This window comes from Etheostoma cragini, chromosome 22 (assembly GCF_013103735.1).
Source record: "Etheostoma cragini isolate CJK2018 chromosome 22, CSU_Ecrag_1.0, whole genome shotgun sequence".
In the NCBI taxonomy this organism is placed as follows: domain Eukaryota; kingdom Metazoa; phylum Chordata; class Actinopteri; order Perciformes; family Percidae; genus Etheostoma; species Etheostoma cragini.
The window spans coordinates 14,581,864-14,596,710 of NC_048428.1; the positions used below are offsets into that span (position 1 = coordinate 14,581,864).

The 14,847-nt window shown below is 39.1% G+C and overlaps 1 protein-coding gene across 2 annotated transcripts in view; it reads left to right on the forward strand.

Annotated features, from left to right (window-relative positions):
* Positions 1-14,225, forward strand: part of plod2 (procollagen-lysine, 2-oxoglutarate 5-dioxygenase 2) — a 33,237-nt gene extending 19,012 nt beyond the window's left edge. The window contains exons 7-20 of one of the 2 annotated variants that reach the window (XM_034862137.1): positions 164-261; positions 2,027-2,128; positions 4,576-4,701; positions 4,814-4,935; positions 5,597-5,701; positions 6,550-6,675; positions 7,416-7,557; positions 8,361-8,423; positions 9,727-9,840; positions 10,149-10,214; positions 10,401-10,505; positions 12,733-12,879; positions 13,065-13,190; positions 13,369-14,225. In XM_034862137.1, coding sequence (XP_034718028.1) covers positions 164-261; positions 2,027-2,128; positions 4,576-4,701; positions 4,814-4,935; positions 5,597-5,701; positions 6,550-6,675; positions 7,416-7,557; positions 8,361-8,423; positions 9,727-9,840; positions 10,149-10,214; positions 10,401-10,505; positions 12,733-12,879; positions 13,065-13,190; positions 13,369-13,524 — 1,598 coding nt within the window. In that variant the 3' untranslated portion in view covers positions 13,525-14,225. The remainder of the gene's footprint in view (positions 1-163; positions 262-2,026; positions 2,129-4,575; positions 4,702-4,813; positions 4,936-5,596; positions 5,702-6,549; positions 6,676-7,415; positions 7,558-8,360; positions 8,424-9,726; positions 9,841-10,148; positions 10,215-10,400; positions 10,506-12,732; positions 12,880-13,064; positions 13,191-13,368) is intronic. The other variant, XM_034862138.1, reaches the window with a different exon arrangement.
* The last annotated feature ends 622 nt before the right edge of the window (positions 14,226-14,847 follow it).

Here is a 14,847-nt window from a genome sequence, read left to right on the forward strand (position 1 = left end):
TGCTGGCTTTTATAATTGAAAAAATTAAGTGAACGATGCACATTTCCAGAGAACTTGTAGGCTTAGCATTTTACCCAGTAAGTTATAAAGATTCACCTCTCTATCCTATGTGGTGATTTTTCATAACCTGGTCAGAAATGTCTCTTGTTCCTGTTTTTGGCAGACGAAGTGCTTCTCAAGTTTGGAACAGACCGCGTTAGAGTTAGAAACTCGGTGTACGACTCTCTGCCAGTGGTTGTCCACGGCAACGGTAACACCAAGGTGAGTGAGGGCACACCTAACAGCGTACTTATTGCACAGCATAGACACATTTAAGTTAGCAGCCTCATCTACTGTAGTAGACTCACTTTGGGTTGAAATATTGAACTCACCAAAGATTTGTGCAGAAAGCCCCACACATTCAAGAAATATACATACTGCTCACATACTTTCCAGTAATACTGGCCATTATTCAGTGGAAGAGAGAGGTCTGGCCTGAACTAGCCTACAATGCTTCTTGCCATGTGTTCCCCATTTTCTTTTCATCATTTCGCCTTGTAAATGAGAGTGATGGGCCCAGCAAGCTGAAAAGCAGAAGAAGTAAGATACCATCATAATTCTGTGGCGTTTTATTGCTGGCCTATTTCCTTCCCTCATTTGTTCACAAGACTCGCTCCTTCACCAGCCGGTTGTTTCTGGCCTTCCTTGGTAATGAACCAAACCCACCAAGTCATTCTTCCCAGAAGCCTCAACATCTGGAGAATAAGCTCTAAATGGTTTATCATAGAATCCCTGTTCTAGCCGTGGTTCCAGGGATGCAGGCCCCGACCAAAAGGGTCATATGTTTTTTGTGAGTGTGTTTAATTGCTCGCATTCATGCGAGTGCTTGATGATCATTATTATTGGTGCCCCAGCTGTAGCTGGTGCTCCTGTGCACTTTGCCCTTTACCTTATGTCTTTAATGTGCATGTACAGTACGTGGCAGCAAATAACTTCACGAAAAAGTCCATTTAGTTGGTAAAAACTGAAAGAGTCTCTAGCTAATGACGAGAGAGAACAGGAGGTTGGTGGGAAGGTAGAGACAACGAGAAGTTCCATGTCAGATGATACTGATGACTAAAGTGTAAGCAGGGAACTGAGCCGGTGAACAGCAAAAAGTGCCACTTTCAACCACAATGGCTAACGCAGTACCCATGGTTGCGGTACGAGGGGAACACTATGCTGTGTATGTATTGTAGGCAATGTCATCTGTCCATTGCAGGCAACTCAAAACTTGTTACTGGGGCAACTAAGTTTAAGCTTGGAACTTTGAGGTTGCACAACAACAACACAAAACCTGCAGGGACCAGTGCATGGCCTGAAACAGAGAGCCCCTCCCAACCTCTTTTCAGGGTTTAGATTAAAATAACTTTCAAACATCAAAATTTGAGCCACTGTCATATTAAGACAACTATTGATCAGCATGGAAGGACATTGATTCATACTAGAGAAAGTTGGTCGCACCTGGGCTACAAGTGGAAAAGTTAGTCCTGGCTTTCTACCATTTGAGCTACCTAGCTGGATTTGGCCATTTGTTTTATTCCATTTATTCCAAGTTCAAACTGATTACTAGTACATGATCACATAGTCAATGTCTCATATAAGAAATTTGTAAACTGTAGTGCACTGAAACTGTTATGTTTCCCATAAATCTAATGTTTTTGTGCACACTAAACACAGAGCAGACAATTATAATTATAATATGTTGAAATTTATGGGAACTGAGAAGAAAAAGGATAATTATGCCGTACCGTGAGGTCTCAACTAAGCTAAAGGAGACATGTATAGCCCTGCCATCTTAAGTCTGACAAGTGATTCTGCCTGATCATCAAATTCCTACATTAAATGAATGGACTGAATATTACCAGTAATATTCCAAGGTATAATCCAAACATGTTGCGATGATAAAATGTTCCGCTGAATCATAGAATAGATTTGGAGTTTTTCCTTATGCTGATTAATCTTCTGTAACCTGGCTTTCACCTGCTCTGAATTCTTCCCTGTACAGATGTACTTGAACTACTTGGCTAACTACGTCCCTAATACATGGAACTATGAACATGGCTGTAGCCACTGTGATGACGATGTTGTGGACCTGTCTCAGTTAAAAGTAAGTACTTTAAAAAAAAAGTCATTTTCCTCTTATTTGCTGTTCTCTGTGGTCCATTTTCAAAGTGCTGCTGTGGAAATGTATCAAGCCACCTGTATTAAGACACCTACCTGTTGACAAGGGAAAGAATGAAACATTGCTTGGACATCCAGCATGAACAAGCCATCTATTAGTGACTGTCTAGACCATAGGAGTGGAGCCCAGCTTGTCCTATTTCAACAGATATGCAAGACTGTTTGTGCTGCACGCACTCCCTTTCCAATAATAATAATAGGTTATGCGCCCGCTGGTCCTTTTGGACCCTTTTAAAAGCGCACAAGTGCCAGGGAAACTACTTGAGGAAGAGGAAGCACTGCACTGCTGTGGTACAGGATATGGCTTCTGGGGTTTTTAGAAGGGCTCATTTAAAGGGGTGTCACTGTCGACCAGCCTGCCTTTTCGTGGGCTTCTCAGAATGGGTTTTATCCTCAATAGCAAGATGTTGTGGTTACGCGGAAAATTTGTCACAGAGTTCAACCAAGGCTGGCAATGTATAGACAGAAGGAATGGCAGGCACTAGAAAATGTCTCTGGCTGTGTGGCTGCGTCTGTCAACAATGTTATGAAACTTAACGTCCCTCCTTGTGGACAGGAGTACTTAAGTGTACACAAGATCCCAGTTAATCTAGTCTATTATCCCTGTTTTTATATACTTTCTCAATGAGCTTGGTACTTGAACCTGTTCAACAACAAAAACATTTTTCTCTGCAATTAAATCACAAAATGTAAAATTGAGTCACAAATCCCTTACTCTCGCTTTTCCAGACCCTTCTCCAAAGCGCTTTGAAGGAGGTGGTGCGAGAGAAAACTCAGATTGGACAGGTAGTCTAGCTAGCTGTCTCAATTTACCCTGCAGAGATCTGAGCAGCAGTTAACCATAGTCCTCAGAAATACACCAATTTTTTAATTCCAACACAAAGAAAGCGGAAGGAAACGGAAAAAACATGCATCTGGCAGAATTTCCTGCAGCACCGGAGCAATCCCGTAAGTGGAACGTCAAGGATATAACTATGAATCCCTTAACATTTACTGTAATTTTGTTGGTTCCATGAATAAATGTGCTTAAATACTTTAACTGGAGCCGATTCAACACAAACCCAGCTACATGAAAGGCATCTCTGTTAACGTTGCTCTCATTGACCTTCCATAATGAATGCAGAAAAACACTGTTCCTCAATAATAGGCAAGTTAGTGGAGACATTCGGCTGTGCCACTCTGTCTGTTTGGGACAGAGAAGTCTCTCACATCAGGTCATGTGGAAACTCTGGTCATACTGTGTCCAGCCCTTTGTTGTGGGGTAAACCCAGGTCGCTGGCTGTCTAGCTTGGTTCTTTGGTTTTGGGAATACGCTTAGACTTTGCAAATATACTGTGAGTGTGACAGTACTACCTTACATTAATTTAGCCAGATCCCTTCACAACCTAGTTGTGTCCCTTGTAGTTAATTTTTTTATCTGTTCCAAATGCACTTTAAAACAAATTTTTAGGCCCCAATCACAGAGCACGCATGCAATAATCAGGCGTGAAAAAAACAAAAGTAATTTTTACTGAAAACCATTAGCAGCATTAAAAAGGAATTTGCTTCAACTCTTTATAATCACATTAATATTGAGAGCCCTAGTTTAGAACAAAAAATGTTTTATTATACTTTTTTCTTTTCTTTTGCCACTTATTTCCTAGTGTTGTCTGTCCACTGTATATCCATAACTAGTTAAGCTCACATTGGCAAGAGGCTTGAGTTTCCCATCTTGTGCCTGAAACAGTCATTGCGGAACTTGCAAATTAGACGGTGCTGCCAGGATCCCTTTTCATCCCTGGCCAAACCTTTGCTGTGAACTGGTCAAGAGGGTGAGGAGTCCAGACTGAGCCATGTGGTCTGGAGTGTCATGGGAAAATGTTTCCTTCCCTCTTCTCTGTGTCTCTTGCTCTATGTCTCTTTATATCGGCTCTGCTCTAACTGTCTGAGCCATTGTTTGTGCATGGGCTGTCCTCTGTAAAGACTTATACGTACGTAGCAATCTGGGTTAGAAGTTGTAATTTCTGTAATGCAGTGCATAGCTATTGGGAGTTTTTGAGATCAACAGCTTCAACTCATCTGGTCTGTAGAACCAAGACATATCCAATTGTTGGTTTTTTTTGCACAGATTGTGCTAATCATAAATGTAAACAGCATTTATAAATATTTGTTTAAAAAATATAACGCAGAACACTGAAGAGAGTAATAACAGGGATCACATCAGTCAATGAAGAGCAGGTGACATTAAAGCAAATACCATCTGTTGCAACTTGACTATTTGCTTATGTCAGACGTGAAACGTCAAACCATCCGGGATTTATGTTAAACACTGTCCCTTCACTAAGACTGCGTGTCTAAAATAGTTCTAATTTGTCTTCTCTCTAATCTAAACAGGAGTATCCAAACGTGTTTGTTGGTGTATTCATTGAGCAGCCAACTCCATTTCTTCCTGAATTCTTCCAACGGCTGCTGACCTTGGATTACCCCAAAGATAAACTCAAAGTTTTTGTCCACAACAACGTGAGTGTATGCAGCTGCAGCTGCTCTTAGGTTTCCTTCTAGAGCTATGTACATATGCTGCATGTCTCTTTATGTGTGGCTTCTAATCCATTAATACTGGCTCCTTGCTCAGGAGGTTTACCACGAGAAGCACATCCAGAAGTTCTGGGAAGAGAACAGAAATGTGTTTCACAGTTTCAAGGTTGTGGGACCAGAAGAAAATTTGAGCCAAGGAGAGGCTCGGAACATGGGCATGTATGTCTTTTAATATTATCTCTCAGATCCTGTGGTCCGTAGAGCAAAACTGATGAAACCAGATGTTGCTCTATTAATCATTACTTAAAAGGAAAATGTGCCTGATGTGGAATTACTTTTAAACCTCTAAATGTGTGACTTTTATTTAATAAGACAGTCCTCTTGTGTTGCAGAACAATGTTGATGCATTAATTCCTTGGTGATTATGACAGGCCCTTCCATTTTCCATTTCAAAAAGATATGTGGTGTGATTGAAATATCGTCAGCTCAATAGTTAGTTCTCCAGACTTGTGATGGGTCCTTTCTTAGCAGTCAAATAGTTGCAGTATTTCCCCCTGATTCCTCCTATATGTGAGTGTTAAATAACAGTCTGTTCTCGCAGTGATGATTTTAATCTGTGAGGCCGCATCACAGAAATCCTATCAAACACAGTATGCCTAAAACATTGGTCAGGACAGCCCCATAATGAAGAAGTCTACAGTTTATTAGCAGTCTCTAATCTTTCTTAAATCACATTATCCACTGGAGGCTTAAACATAGTCAGTGAAAGTCTAAATGTTGCAATTGAAAATGACATCTTCTGTTGAGACCTGACAAATTTCAACATGTGATGTGATAATCACTACTTTTTCTGCCATGTCTGTGTTTTTGATTTCATTAGGGACCTTTGCCGTAAGGATGCCACGTGCGACTACTACTTCAGCCTAGACTCCGATGTGATGCTCACCAACCAACAGACGCTGAAGCTCCTCATTGAGCAGAACAGGTAATCACATAGTAGCTGGAAAAGAAACCATGTTGGAACCCATTCAACAAGTCTCCCTGGTAGTTGTTGTGCACCATTGAAAGTGGCAAAACCACAGGAACATTACAGCCAAGTGAATAAAAGGCTAAAAATAAGCCGCCATGGCTTCCTGTTTTTCCCTTGCCACATGGAAACAGTGAAAGAGTCTATTGCACTAACCCTGAAATGCCACTTTGCATTATACAAAAAACAAACATGCAAACCCTTTTCCATTCTGCAGCCCGTTCCCAATGGCATAGTGGCAATAGCATGGTACAGTAACTGTGGGAGTCATGCAATGTAAAACTCTTTCTAGGATATTTAAAGACAGCACAAGAATTCTTTGCTGGCAATGCACTGGCAATACACTTTTGCATTAGTATACTGCATTTTAATGCATCCATTTCAACCATAACTTAGAGTTTTTTGCCCAATTATTTGAATTTTTTTTTAATAGAAGAAAATCCCTTTCATTGTGGCTTAGGTTTGTAAAAGTGAAATACCAGAAGTGGAAAAATCCTGTATTACTGTATGTCATGCAAATTCAAAGAAACAGACCAAATTCATACAGCCTGCTTAAGTAAGCCGTTATACTTATTTGAAACCAATTGAGCTTGATTTAAAGCTCTGGACCGGATTATTATAATTACAATTCTACAATATGGGATTCGACAGTGATCATATCTATCTACAAAGAGGTTGATTTCCTCGATGCAGCACAACTACGAGAACCAGTACATTCAGTGGTTGGCTGTCTGTGAGATGTCACTGAACTGTATCTGCTCTGACAGAATTACCATTTCCCCACTCTGCCTCCTGCTTTCCTACAGGAAAATAATTGGTCCCCTTGTCATTCGTCACGGCAAGCTGTGGTCCAACTTCTGGGGAGCCTTGAGCCTGGATGGTTATTACGCTCGCTCTGAAGATTATGTCGACATTGTGCAGAGAAAACGTGTGTAAGTCACAAGTGCCAAAAGGGAACACACACACAGCAATGGTTTTGAATTTTTATGGTTCACACACACCAGTATTGGATCAGTGTGTCTATGACTAAAATAAATCTTGTACTATTGAAACAGTTCTCCTAAATGTTTATCCAGGAATAACAATACATGTAAGATGCCTTCATTATGAGCTACATCCTAGAATACACATATGAATAAAAGCCACAATCATCCTGAGAAGTGATTTAGTACTTAGCCACAAAGCCTGAGGTGTGACAAAAGCTGAAGTCAAATTCAGAATTCAAATTTGATGTGTTTAGAAATAAGTTTAAATGGCGGCCAGATGGCGCAAAGGAGTAAACATTCATCCACCACAGTTGAAAACTAAGTTTAATCACCAACACTCGTTCCATCAGGGTGGGTGGGCAGAGAGGGTCGGGACGCACAGATAGCACACATCTCGAAGACAAAGACGCTAGTGCAAGTGGTAACACTGGGACAAAAGAAAAACACACAAAAGATTCTTTAAAAATTGGCTGCTAAATGTAACCAAATAGACAAAAGACTCAGGAAGAATCTTTTACCACATTTGACATTCTGCCTTATTTTACCAAGTAGTTGGCCAACACTTTCCCCAACAACTCCTACAACACAAACAATAAAAAATCCCCTTCTGCACACCAAGAATAAATATTTAAAAAGTTACTGTACTGTAAAATGACCACTTTCTTTCTATGTCTTGTTGTTTTTAGGGGTATGTGGAACATTCCTTTCATGGCACATGTATATCTTGTCAAGGGTGGTGCCTTGAGGAATGAACTGAAAGAGAGGAACTACTTTGTGCTGGAGAAACTAGATCCAGATATGGCTTTTTGTAGAAATGCCAGAGAAATGGTAAGAATACTCAACCCCCATCTGTATGGATTCATGTCTTAGTATTGTAAACACACACACACACACACACACACAAATATATACTGTATATACACACACATATACAAGTAGTAGTAGTCTGCACCATGTGGTTTTCTATAAAAACATGTCAGCGTTATGGCGCTGAGCCACTGTAAAGAATACTTATACTAGAACATGTAATTCTGTATTTACATTTATTGAAAAGATCCAGTACTACTAGTTTAGAATATTAACCCTGAAAAGTCAACAGCTCCGACGGAAGCCAAAGACTGGCAAGTATAAGTGGTTTGAAATGTCTTTGTCTGTCATAAAGGCATGCACCTCCTGTTGATGGTTGCTTTATGGTGCATTCCAGGTTCTCTGCTCATCTTTATCCTTGACTTTCTCTTGCCGTATTGTCATGATGACCACAGACAGTGAAACCAGTGTCAATGTCTGGCTGGCTAGCTGACAAGTTTGTCTTGTGTGTTGTGTGTTTTCCTTTCTACTTGTAAACTGTGTTCCCTACATCACTGACATGTCACTTGTGCGCTGCATTAGAACAACTACAATGCCTGATCCAAACTCGTGTGCATTTGGATTGCTTTGCCTTTTCCCCAGCATGTATTCCTTCCATGTTCACCCACAAAAAACATCAGCTTCAGAGGGAACCTTGCTCCTTTTTTCCCGCAAGCACATTTCCTCTCCTCCTGAGTTGCTATATATGTGCCATATGTATACATACATATATTTCAACTGTCACCCTGTTATCCTATTTACATGATGCTTCTCCTTCATTTTAGACCAGTCACAGAGAAAAAGACTCCCCTACTCCGGAATCATTCCATATGCTCAGGCCCCCAAAGGTTTACATTTGTTTTGATTATTCTGCTTTCGGAAACATCCATTTCCAATGGGTTAGCACTCAGAAGCAATTCCAAGCTTTGGCTCACTTCAAAGGCACTATTTCACAAAAAAACATGTACATGATTTGATTGTTGATTTCTAGGCCCTGCCAAGTCAAATTCTGTAAATGTGTAGGTGTTTATATAGGTAAGGAGTAAAATACTGACATTTCATATTTCACAACTTCCATATGGTCCATTGGAATTTATATATCATGCATCATCAATTATTATTTCAGATTGGACTGTTACATATTTATTGAAGAAATAAAATGTAATATCAATTTGCTTTCGACGTTGCTGCCTATAACCTTACATAAGAAATCAGGATGCCTAGCAGCTCTTTGGAAATTGATGTTGATATTTTGCTTTAGTTTATGTCCAAAATCAGATATTTGTTCAAGCTAAACAGATACGTTGTTTCTTGACCTGTTTTTATAATGCCTTCCATGAGGAGATTAAGGAGGAGAAAGAAGGTTGCATTCAGTTCACATGCAAGTCCCCTGTCCTGATGCTTTACTCCAAACAGCCAAACCTTCCAGGAAACATGTGTAACCAGCTGCTCCCTCTAAACACACCAACTGATCAGACTAGGCTCTAACAATATTTCTATTCAATCATGTAAACCATCTGTACTAAATCACAGCTTTCACACGATGATTTTGTACATTTAGCAAAATGGAAACTACTCGCACCAGGATATTGCAAAACCACAATTCATCATCTTTTTTCCTCCTCAAAGCCTAGTCTGATAGTGAGTCCAAATCTACCCCCACGCAGGGCCCTCCCCGTGCTTAACTGTAGAGGGAATATCATTCCTGGATTTGCTTTGTCCCAAGCTACCCAGCACCCCTCTGTTCCTGTTCTCCCACTCCTCTCACCTCGCTGCCCCACCCTGTCCTGTTCCCAGCCCCCCCACCACCCATAAATAATCTTGAATTATTTATCTATCTCCTTTGGTTCTATCCAAGCTAAACCTAATTGATTTCAGTGTGTTCAAACACACTTAAATCACACTTTATTTTAATTTTTTGGGCAAATGAAGCTTTGAAGTAGTTTGCCACAGTTTGTCCGTTTTTATGCCAGTGCTTATCGTTGATGAGTGTATACGTTATAAACAGTTATCCATAATTATAACCTGCAGTGTAATTATGTGCAGATATGAGATAGGGATCTGTTTGAAATCCTGCCTGTGAGACATTGAAGAGATTTAAACTTTTGTGAAAATTATGGTAACTGACTGAACTTTTCCCTTTTGCTGCAGGGAGTCTTTATGTACATAACAAACCGTCACGACTTTGGAAGGCTCATTTCCACAGCCAATTATAACATTTCTCATTATAACAATGACTTGTGGCAGATATTTGAAAACCCTGTGGTAAGTCATTATGATTTCTCACTATTCTTCATACACAAAGAAAGCCATTGTTTCTAAATAGCTGAGGTAAACAGCAGCCACCTGTAAAGAGTTATTAGCCATAATGGAAGGATTACAGATTGTGAGATAATTTTGAAATAATGACTTCAGCGTGATAAGACTCCTCACTGATAAGGCTTTGTGATTTACTACTGTGTTTGACATGCTGGGACCTGCCCTGTGGGAGACGGGGTTAGCTCTGTGAAGTATGTAGGTCAGCAAACAGTCCAGAAAAATGGCAACAAAACTAAAAATCCTTTTCCTCGCAGGACTGGAAGGAGAAGTACATCCACCAAAATTACACTCGAATTTTCACTGAGAACTACTTGGAGCAGGTTTGTGTCTTCTGTGTGTGTATGTTCATGATACAGACATTGGAAGAGAATGACAATGTTCGATAGAAATCCCAACATCTGGTTTTCACATATCTGGGTATTACATGACATTCACTACAGCTCAAGGTTAAGGTGTGACTCAAATCTATTCTCAGTGGTCTCATTGTCCATGTGTGTGTATTGCAGCCTTGTCCAGATGTGTTTTGGTTCCCAGTCTTCTCAGAGAAGGCCTGTGACGAAATAGTTGAGGAGATGGAGCACTACGGTTCCTGGTCTGGAGGCAAACATGAGGTCAGTACTGTTAACTCAGGTTCACTGAACACAGAGCTGGAGTCAACACACTGCAGTCACACATGTTTTTCTGTGGTTATGTTCACACATCTTTGTAATGGCAAGAATGTGTGAAGAATAATATTATGGCTGAAAAAAATTATTCTTTTTATTTAGGGCTGAAATGATTTCTTAAGTAACTCAAATAATTTGATTACTTAAAATCCTCGATGCAAAATTCATGGCCACTCCGCATGGATTTTAATTACTAGCACACAGCATGCTTCTCTGCAAATAGCAATGCTTTACAAACAAGCTTAAAGGAAAGCTGTCAAGGTGGGAAAAAGAATCGATTCTTAGATGCATAGCGATTCTCTCTAGAATGATTCAATGCTCGATACTGATAAGTTAATAATTGATTATTAAAAAAATAATCAGAAAACAGAGTTACTGGAAGATGATGGACAACAACTTAAAGTTTAGGCAAGAGTGCACAAAGAAAAAAATGGCAATGTGAGTACAGTATGTATATATCCATATAGACACACACACACACCTACTTCTTTATCACATTACATCTGACCACCTCATGTTTAATGTCCTAAGAAGCCAATTATCCACCTTTAAACATGACTGAGCCTCTGACATGAAGGGATAAAAAAGATTTACAATTTGGCATAAAAGATTTACTTTTGCCAAGAGAATTAGGGGTTTGGTGGTCCATCCAGCCAGTGCTTGAAAGTATTAGCATCTATCCCTGTTATTGTTTGCAATTTAGAAATAAAAATGTTGCTTTTTCTAAAAAGAAAACCTCTCTTTATGTATATTTACTATTGCTGTTTACTATAAAGCAAAAGCATTTCTTATCCGATTACTCAACGGAATAATCAGTAGTATCACTAATCAAATATTTAAAAAATAAATAGCTGGAGCTATTACTTGAACTACTATATTTAATTGATTATAAATAGAAAACGTAAAATGTGAACAATATGGTACAAATGCGCATTGCAGGTTGTCATAGCTAAAGATGTCCTCTTCGCTACTTTTGTCTTAACAGTTAAACAAGACCAAGTGTTTTCAGCCATGCTGGCAGCTCTGTGGGATTATGCTAAAGACAATACAGTGCTTTGAGTTAAAAGCTAACATCAGCATACCATAGTGTGGAAGAATGCAGACTTTGCTAATGCCGCTAGCATGGCTAAGAAATTCAATTAATAATAAAAGGTACTAATATGAGATTGATAAAAATGCACTAATTTTTGTCATGTTAATTAACTAAAGATTTCTTGTTCCAATGGTTGCCTCTCGAAAGCTAATTATTTTAGTACTAAATAACACCTATCAAAAATGCGTGACAATAGGTTGCCTGTCTATTACTGTACACATAATTTCCAGGAATGGTTGCACACAGTCAGCGCAGTTGGAAACACCAGGGCTAATTTTCTAACCTTCAGAAGAAGCCATTTGCTGTAATTTATTCAGTATGCATTAAAAAACTTTCATCACTTTTTAATTGCCTGAGTAATTATCATAGCAAAGATGAAGCCTTTAATGTCTCGTTGTGGTTAAGTGTTGTAATTAATCTAACCCAGACACCAATAGATTGAAGTGTACAAAAGGAAATAATCCTTTACATTACCTTGTAAACTTGCAACAGCCATGTGTTTGTTGTCTTTATTGGCTGGGGAAGCAGTTGCTTTCAAGCTACCTTACTAACACCTTTTTGTGTTCTGCTTGCCAGATGTAGGGAGTAGTAAGAAGACTTTTTCTTCCTTTAGCCACTTTTTACATTGTCATATTTTATATAGTATATATCATGCCAAAATCTTGCACGCATACACATGACTGATGTTCACAGTACTGTTACACACACCACTATCCTCTCTAGATCCATCATTTAAATGGAATCAAGTAAATGGTTATTATATGGTGTTTTATGTTCATGGCGTCTATTTAATGTGGCCTGTTTTATGTAGTTTGAAATTGGTAAATTAATGTGTCTAAAAGTTTGCCTGGGAGACCAAATGTGTACAGATATGTTGACTAATTGTTTGGAAAAAAGGCTGATGGGTCATTAAGCCTCATGCAGACAGACAACAGTACAGCCTGTGGTTTTAATGACACACACAAACGTACGCAGAAAACACGTCTTCATCATCATTACATTGTGATTGCACACATGGTGGATGGTGGGTCATTTGTTCCATCCGCAGTGTGCTTTATTTTCTCTTTTTTTTCCTCTCAGGACAAGCGGATCTCCGGCGGCTATGAGACTGTGCCGACAGACGACATTCATATGAAGCAAATCAGCTATGAAAAAGAGTGGCTACACTTCATCCGAGAGTTTATATCGCCCATCACATTAAAAGTTTTCTCTGGATACTTCACTAAGGTTAGTGCAAGAAAGATTAACAGTGAAAGCCACCTGTATTTGCCCAAAAGCTAAAACTGAAGAAAACGTTAGAACCTGTTTTCACATGTACAGTGAATAGCAGTGGCTGACAGGGTTTCACTTGAATATGTTCAGGAGTACCCTGACTGTCAGCTAACTTGACGTATGTATACGCTTCTTCACAGGGTTACGCTTTAATGAACTTTGTGGTAAAATACACACCTGCGAGGCAAGCGTACTTGAGGCCCCATCATGACTCCTCCACCTTCACCATCAACATTGCCCTCAATAACAAAGACACAGACTTTCAGGTAAGGAGTTGAATTAACTGGCAGATAAGGCACGCTGATATGCATCTGGCCTGGATCAAATCTGATTTATTTTGAGATTTCCCACTTCCTTCCTAATATTCTTGTTAACCCTGTGACATATTTCACAATGAATCGCATATATTAACCATATGTCATCACCTTCCCTTTCTTGTATTAGGGTGGGGGTTGCCGTTTCCATAGGTACAATTGCTCCATAGACTCACCAAGGAAAGGCTGGAGCTTCATGCATCCAGGACGCCTCACTCACCTCCACGAAGGCCTGCCTACCACCAATGGCACCCGCTACATTGCAGTGTCTTTCATCGACCCTTGAACTGTCCGATTATACTGTAAATTAGTATTTTGACGTCGCTTTACTCTTTGTTCGTTTTGATTTGTCATTTGATGTATGTTTTGCTAATGCAATTCTATTTAAAAGCAAACGCTTAAAATGAATAAATAATTGCATTAAAGGAATCTCTGTCAAACAGAGTGTAGAGTGGAAAGGAAAGTGACAAAAGTAATTCACACTTTAGATACACAATTACAAAAGAAAAAGATACTAAGAGGAGGGTATGCAATTGTTCCACACTTTGATTTCCATTGAACTTTTTGTTTTTAGAATAAAAAACAACATTCTACATGGAATCATTGGAAGTGGCAGGAGCTGATTGGCTTACATTTCACTGGAGTTGTACCTTGTACGATTTCAAGTGCAACAAGTTATGATTTTCACAAAATTGATTTAACATTGTCATCATTAACACGCACTGGTTGATTTGCTAGCTGTGCCATGCTAGCATGCAGATGACTGTTGTGTATCTATTTGTGTTTCAGGTAAAATGTCACTGAATGCCTTAATACTATAAAAAGTTATAATTTCTTCAAAAGTTACTACTGGTGCTTATTAACACTCCATGTTTCTACTTGTTAGATTTAAGTCAATATTTGGTGGAGTGTTTCAAAGTCCATTTGTGATTAGTTTGATACATGTCCAGTGAAAATGAAATCTATTTTTGGAATTTTGCACACCAGGAAAACAATAAATGAAATTCAATATTCTGTTTTACTTGAAAGGTTTTCCTTCTTTTTTGACATTGATAACATTTGTTACCTTTCCTATAAAAACATTGTGTGTAAATGGATTTTCAAACTCAGCAAGTTGTTTAACTTATTGTCAAAATGTAATAAAAGTCTATTATAAAAATGTTTGTATTATTTTGATTTATTATCAACAATATTCCAATGAACGATTTGAAAGCACACAATAGTCCTTTTCTACAAACCAGTAACCAGCAACAAACAGTAACTTCGGACACTCAACACCAAGAAATTTGGTCTTCTATGTTGATTCTTCTGGCAGAAGCAAAGCGATGTCTGGAACACATCACTCGCCACTGCAGACAGGGGTTTATTGTGTCATCACTGTAACAGTTCATCTGTGAAGTTCATCTTCTTCAAATATGTAACATGCAGAAACAATTAGACTTGGTCTGGATTGGAGTAGCACTGGAGTGTTGGGGGTGTGGTGTGATGATGTAAATCAGTGCAGATGTAGTTCAGTTTACCTTAGGGGCTCAGTGTACACATGTACATGTAACCTTATCTAAAGGACACAGATGGGGGTTGTAAGACTGATGACAGAACAGAGGGGGGG